Source organism: Carcharhinus amblyrhynchos, chromosome 13 (assembly GCF_965287045.1).
Source record: "Carcharhinus amblyrhynchos chromosome 13, sCarAmb.v2.hapA, whole genome shotgun sequence".
Lineage (NCBI taxonomy): Eukaryota > Metazoa > Chordata > Chondrichthyes > Carcharhiniformes > Carcharhinidae > Carcharhinus > Carcharhinus amblyrhynchos.
The window spans coordinates 80,892,178-80,899,423 of record NC_137336.1 but is presented as its reverse complement, the minus strand read 5'-3'; the positions used below and the strand labels follow the sequence as shown (position 1 = coordinate 80,899,423).

The 7,246-nt window shown below is 40.2% G+C and overlaps 1 protein-coding gene across 1 annotated transcript; it reads right to left on the bottom strand.

Moving 5' to 3' along the window:
• Nucleotides 1-252: 252 nt before the first annotated feature.
• LOC145351408 (putative G-protein coupled receptor 139) lies at nucleotides 253-6,570 on the bottom strand. Its single transcript, XM_080201014.1, has 2 exons — nucleotides 6,501-6,570; nucleotides 253-1,181 (listed from the first exon to the last, which is right to left on the bottom strand). Exons 1-2 carry the CDS (start codon nucleotides 6,568-6,570, stop codon nucleotides 253-255), a joined length of 999 nt encoding a protein of 332 aa, XP_080057140.1.
• Between the last annotated feature and the right edge of the window lie 676 nt (nucleotides 6,571-7,246).

Genomic DNA, 7,246 nt, shown 5'->3' with positions numbered 1-7,246 from the left:
ATATATGCTCTCGCCATGTAATTATATGTAGGAATTATCTGGCTATTCATATCTCGCTGAGCGAGAAATTGGAGGTGTCATTTCAGGCGACTGCAGTGTTAATGACAGTTAAGATTGCAAGACTTTGCAAGACGTTAATGAAAAAAATCTACCATTGTCACAAGGGTCATAGAATATATCTTATCGCAATAATGGACAAGTGACAGTCGTGTTATATTTTGAATGCAGGGTAATCTGTCATGTTAGAACCTCTTATTGAAGTTCTGTTTTACTTTGTTGTTCAAATATTTTTGAAATTAGAATAAATGGATATTTAACCCCGTTCTTTAACTCCTCCCTGAATTTCCTCTGTGTTAGTGCATAAATGCAGGTGTTGGTGCATGAACTCAGAAGCTGCAACATGTATCCACATTGCTGAGCGATATATACTGGATTGGTAAAGCTTTTGTCTCTGTAATTGTAGTTTACACTTCTCCAGGTTAACAAGTGCACAATGTATGGAATCCACAATAGTATAAAATTGGCAGACAAAGCAAAAAGTAATATAATGGATTTCCTTCGGCTCTCCACTTCTGGGTCAATATAATTCTCTGATTTACTTTGTTCCCTGAGGCTCCTCCGCAGCTTAGTGGCATTTATAATATTCCTAGCAGTCAGAGCGTTGAAAACCAAAATCAGAGCAAATGGAAGCAATGGTGTTAGTACAATGTCAATCCGCTCATACACTATATAAAATGTTGAGGTATGATAGAGATCTTTCTCAATGCAAAACCATGGTACATTGTCAATAATGATTGAAGGGCTAAAGATAAGGTACCAGGGAATGCATCTCACGCAGCTGATAATGGTCACTGTTATGACGACCACAACCGCAGTTCTCTTGGTGCAATATCGTAGTTTCAGTGTCTGGCAAGAAATGGCTACAAACCGATCAAAGGTAAAAACCACTGTGAACCAAACGGAACAATTTGTTGCTGAAAGAAATAAAGCTGCTTTCAGCGCACACACTGGAGTAATAGATAAAAAATTGACAGGGAAATACATAGTATTAAGTCGATTCAATATAACATCGGTGATGACGAGTAGTAGATCTGTTGAAGTCATTGCCATTAGGTACTGAGTGATACATTTGGAGAGGCCACATTTCCCTCGTTTCAGGATCACAATTGCCACCGCGTTAACTGTAACAGATAGAATTAAACATCAACAATTTAGTAGACAAATTCACAGGTAAATATTTTATCATTTGAATAAGAGTCAATGTAAAAAATGCAAATGACATTCACTTCAGCAACTTGATTGCCTTTCTATAGAAGAATACGATGATTTGATTTGGTTTATTGTCACATGCATTGGGATGGAGTGAAAATTATTTCTTGTGCATTTTACAGACAAGATTAAGCACGGAGTGAAAAACAAAACGTTAGGGAGTGGAATATAGTTTTTCAGTTGCACGTGCGGTGAAGAGAAGATCAATTGAATTTATGATAGGGCTATTTAATCTCTAAAGAAAGTGTTCTTGAGTCGGTTGGTACGTGTTTTCAGATGTGTGTTTGTTATTTTCCCGAATGAAGAATGTGGAAGGTAGTATTCCCGCAATGTCCGAGGTCCTTGATTTTGCTGACTGCTTTCCAGAGGAAGTGGAATGAGTAAACGAAGTCAGTGGATGGGAGGCTGGTTTGCCTGATCGACTGGGCAATGCTCGCAACCCTCTGTCGTTCCTTGCGGTCTTGATCAGAGCAGCAACCATATAAGCTGTTCTAACCATGTGACATCCGGGACTCTCCTTTCTATGGTGAATCTGTAAATATTGGGAAGTGGACAGGTCCGATTTCCTTTGCCTTGTGAGAAAGTAGAAATGTTGGTGGGCTTTTTTAATTAAAACATCGTCTTGCAGGGGCCAGAGCAGATTGTTGGTGATCTGGACACCAAGAAACGTGAAGTTCTGAACCATCTCCACTTCATCACTGTCGATGTAGGCAGATGCAGATCCCCTACTGAGCTTCTTGAAGCCAATGGCTATCTCCTTCGTTTTACTGACATAGAGATTTGTGTCATTGCACCATTTGAGCAGAATCTCTATCTTTTTTCGTATCCTGCGTGACCTCATTGATTGAGATTCGACCACTACAGTGATATCATCAGAAAACTTCAAAAAATGCAATTGAAATGGATTTTTGCCACACGGTCATATTAATTAAACAAAATAGCAAAGAGTACAAAACTTCAATGAATTGAACATAAGAAAAAAACACTATTAATCGTTGTTAATAGTGAATCGAAAAAATGTCACAACGATCTGTAATGGCAAGAGTTATTTTGTTTGACTATGTTTTTGCTGAATATTTGGCAACGTCGTGGTCATACTTCTAAATCTCAAAGTGTGAAAAGACCAGCAGTAACCCTGACATGCGTCAAACGGAACCGGATCTAATCTTGAGAAATGATAGCTTGACATAAATAAGAATTCTGGTTCTGTATGTCCGCAGAAGGAGGAAGCGGTCACTTTCACCAGAACCGGCAGTCTTAAGCAAATGATGTGCGGAAGTTAACTATATAGACAAGTGTAAATGGACAACCAGCAGAACCGGATGAATGGAGCAAAATAGGAAAGAGGGGAAACAATTGGGACTCCGTTCGTTCGCTTGCGCTGACAGTTAATAAAATCTTGTCTGATCTAATCGTGGCCTAAAGTGGACTTCGCCTTTTGACGCCCCCCCCACCCCCCCACCACTCCCCCCACCAACACCCCCCTCCCCACCACCACCCCCGCCCCGTCCCCACTGAGTCTCGACTCCAAAATGAATCGAAAATCTTTTTCAATAGGCTTTTGTTACATTCAGTTATGCTCTTCGGCAAAAAATTGAAACGCACAGATCCGCCTCGCCCCCACCCGCCCCCCGCCCCACTGCATTAACCTATTAACCTTCCTCTTCAATTGTCAGTGGATTAAATTTAAAAGGGGCAAGATAATGTACGTTGGAATTCGATTGGTTTATGTTCGGCATTATTATTAAAGGACAGGGCATAGTTGATTATTTATGATGCGGAAGGTAATCTGGAATTTGAACTATGAGAGCGGATGATACTCTCATAGTTCATTTGTCAGAGAAACTAATTCCTGCTCTCAGCATGGAAACTGATGATCGCTTGCAAAAGCAGGAAATTTTGAGCTTTTTAACTGCAAGGCTGCACAACATTATGCCACGCAGGCTATCAGAACGTGTTCGGAGAAACAATTGAGTTGGACTCTGATATACAGAGAATACTTTCAAAGTGTAAATATGGCACAGGCAGGGAATGATCTTAACTAGGCTGGAGGAATATGACAAAAGAAACAGAAGACACAAACTGAGAGAGAAAACTTGGAAAAGCAGGACACATGATTCTCAATATGCAAGAATAACTGATTCCACTTGGAAAATACATTCTGAAAAACTATATAATTTATGGTGCGTTTGTGAAACAGACTGAGAATATAATATGATGCACCTACTCATATTTCTGAATGTGGGAGCGCTAGTTAAGAATGCGCTAAACAATGCACTTAGACTTCATAAATGGAGACAGAAAAGAAAAACAAGGATGTGTTAGGGAAACTTTCTAAATAATGTTTAGACAGGAGCTGGGGGACTGTTTGACATGCCGAAAATGGCTTCAGAATTGACATTCAAGGAAAGGGTGAAGATGAGGGGCATTGGAGCTTCATCAGGACTTATGGACATAATTTTTGTTGCGTGCGTGGAAATGTTGGCGCTGCTTCATGATGGATGGAAAAGCTAAAGTGGGAATAACTCTTTAAAATCACAACATGCTTCGATATTTAATTTGGCTGGTTCGAGGGTCAGTAAACAAATGACGTTGTTGATTAGAACAGACAGACACTGAAGAACGAGAAAAATCAAACGTGTCTGTTTCAATTTGTATAGCACTTTGCTATGGTATCAAACGTTTGCATGATTTGGGGAACGAAACAGTTTCTGCCGTAACTTTCTGAAAGTGAACTGAATCTCCATTTAAAAATGCAAAACGTTCAGGTGACAGGAAAAACCAGGAGCATGGAACTATGTTTTAATGTCTATCCGACGATGTATTTCATTCTCTTCTTTATGATTTCATGGAATCAACAATTGCTATCATTGAAAAAGACAACGCACTCAGGTGTCCAATTTTGCATGATAGATTCACGAGCCTTCTTTTAAAAAATAGAAGGTAAGCTAGTTGGGTGACTTATAGAATCCCTACAATACAGAAGGAAGCCATTCGGCCCATCGAATCTGGACCACCAACAGTCTCCCCCTCACACCGCCCCCCCCCCCCAACTCCGCCACCGAACCCCACCTCCACTCCCGGCCCGCCGAGCCGTATTCCTATAACTCCACAACTTCACCCCGCTAATCCCTCGAACCTGCACCCTAAGGGACACCAAAGGGCAATTTAGTGTCACCAATTAACCTAACCCGCACATCTCTGGACTATGTGTGGAAACCAACGCAGACACAATGTGCAAATTTCAGACAGACAGTGACCCAAGCCGGGAATCGGACCAAGATCTCTGAAGCTGCAACACAGCCCTGTTAAACACTGTGCCAGCGTGTCGACTCTTAATTAGCATCGGAACTTGTCTCGTAATCGATTCTGTTAAGTACCCAGACAACAAACAGCAACAAAGCAGTCGGTTCATCTTATTTACTCTGATAATTAAATAACGACGGTAAAACGCATTAATTATCAGCTTGGCTGTGGTGCGCATGTCTCGACATCGAATAGGAAAAAGGATATTTTGTTCAAAATGCTTTATTCAGTTAAGATATAACAATAACGGTAATTGTTCTTGTGAACCCAGTTTATTTTCTAAATCCCACCTAGTAATACCAAGCCTTAATTAAAGCCGGTGAATTTTGGTAAAATAGAAACCCGAACATTTTTAGTTAAATAAACATTTTCACGACCACAAGACATGACGACATTTTTCACCACCAATGGAGCATTGCCACTGTTGTATGTTACGAAATGCATCAGCTGATTTGCACAGAACAAGCTCTTGCAAACATCAATATTAAAATGTCAATATAATATATACGCTACTAATATTATTTGGGTGTAGGTTTCGGCCCCCGCATCCAGGCTAACGCTGTTTATTTCTATGAAATATTGGAATGAGATACGAAAGCAAATTGGCAAAGTAGAAGGGGCTGAATTTGTCGAAATCGAAATGTTGTCTAACCTGCCTCCACACTGCAATATTCCGCGGGTCCTTCCTTCTGTGACCGAAATCTGTAGTCAGATTTAAGTATATAAAGTTTTGACACAGGTAGTGTGACTAGCTGAGGTACAGTTGACTCATTTGATAGTATAGCTTGCATCATGAAATAGTTGACAAATGAACGAAATTCAAGTAATAATTCAGCGAGACTATCAATCGTGTTCAAAATAAGACTTGTGATGTCAATTATCCGTTCTCCAGTGTTGAAATGTGGAGAATGTTTTCAAAGTGCATTGCAGTTGACTACAGGCTTACCTTTAGTTGACGTGTGGGTATTAGTTATTAAATTGAGTGTATATATACTATAACCTGTTGTATAATGCCCACTGAATCTTTCTGCCGTCAACGCGTAAAATATACGCTATATGGGGAGCACGGTGGCACTATGGTTCACACTGCTGCCTCACAGCGCCAGGGATCCGGTATGAAATCCAGCCCCGGGTCACTGCCTGTGTGGAGTTTGCACATTCTATCCTTGTCTGCGTGGGTTTCCTCTGGGTGCTCCAGTTTCCTCCCGCAGACCAAAGAATGCGAATCAATTTGATTAGACATTCTACATTGATTCTAGTTTCACAGGATTAGCAGAGTAAGTATGTGGGGTTACGAGAATAGGGCCAGGGTGGGATTGCCGTCGGTCCAGCGTCAATGGACCGAATGTCCTCCTTCTGTACTGTAGGGATTATATGATTCTATAATTCTATATACACTTGAGCACCCTTATTTACGCAATTTACTATAGACTGGTCTTTCCTCTAGTTAAAAAAATAAAGATATATGTTTACTGTGGTGTTAACTGGTGAGGAGAGAATCATCAAACAATAGCGCAACATGGGTAGTTTCGTGTCAGTTGTCCCTTGCAAACAACACCTACCATTTATTCGCATTCGCAATAATGGTCGTAAATATCTGCCCATATGACAGGGGAATTAAATCATCCACCGATATTTAGATACTTATTCTCGCATTTGCTCTTTAGGTGAAAATGGATAAGAAACAATGAAGCGGAAGGTTCTCAGAAAATTGACTCTGTTGAGCACTGAAGAAAATAAAAGCCTTGTAAATAATCCTCCTACAGCCAACAGTAACATTACTCCTGGTTTAAACGGTAGCACGGAATTACATCTTTATCACTCAGAGAAAAAAACAGAAATATGTTGAAGTACAAGGCAGGGAGCAAGCGTAAATAAGAAATCAACATTAGTTAACAACATTCAGACTGGATGCAAAGCCTTACCAATAATGCCAATGGCTGCGAGAAGAGGGTAGTAGATGCTTTCTATCTGATATATCACTGAGTATTCCATTATCTCTGAGGTAAGGATAATGGTGGCTGCAACTGATTATATATCATTGCGTGTTTGAATGAGACAATAGTAAATTGAGAGAGATCGCCCCGTTGAGAGTATCTCACTGGTTACATCATTTTAAAGGATTTGTTACAGTGATTTAACAAACAGCCTAGGGAGAAAAAACGAAGTTAACGATCATGATGTTGTTTCACAATTGTTTAAAGAAAGAAAACAAATGTGTTGGTAGCAACACAGCCATTGCGAGAGGTGTACCATTGAGTGAATAGGAACAGGATTAAGAACCTACTCAATGAAACAACACGCTACATGGATATTTGAACCTTTAGTAGTTCATTCGTAGTTTGGGCTTTTGAAATAAATTGGAATCTTATATTTAACATCATTCTGACATGAGGATCTATCGTAGTTCCTTTACCATTTCAGGGCAAATCTCTTGAGATAACTTCACACGATATTTGGAGCATTAGGGATTCAGTAGATGCAATAATTCAAGAAGAAACAATAAATGTTGCCCCCTCACAGAGGAATTCTTGAGGGCTCGGACTCCTTCCCCACAGAACAGTCACCTGATGGGGTTTAGGAAGAGCACGAATATTTCACCTTTTCGATTTTAACTGAGAATAGCAGCGATCAATCGTCATGCCGTTTTTGGGGAGGAGGTCCATGCACA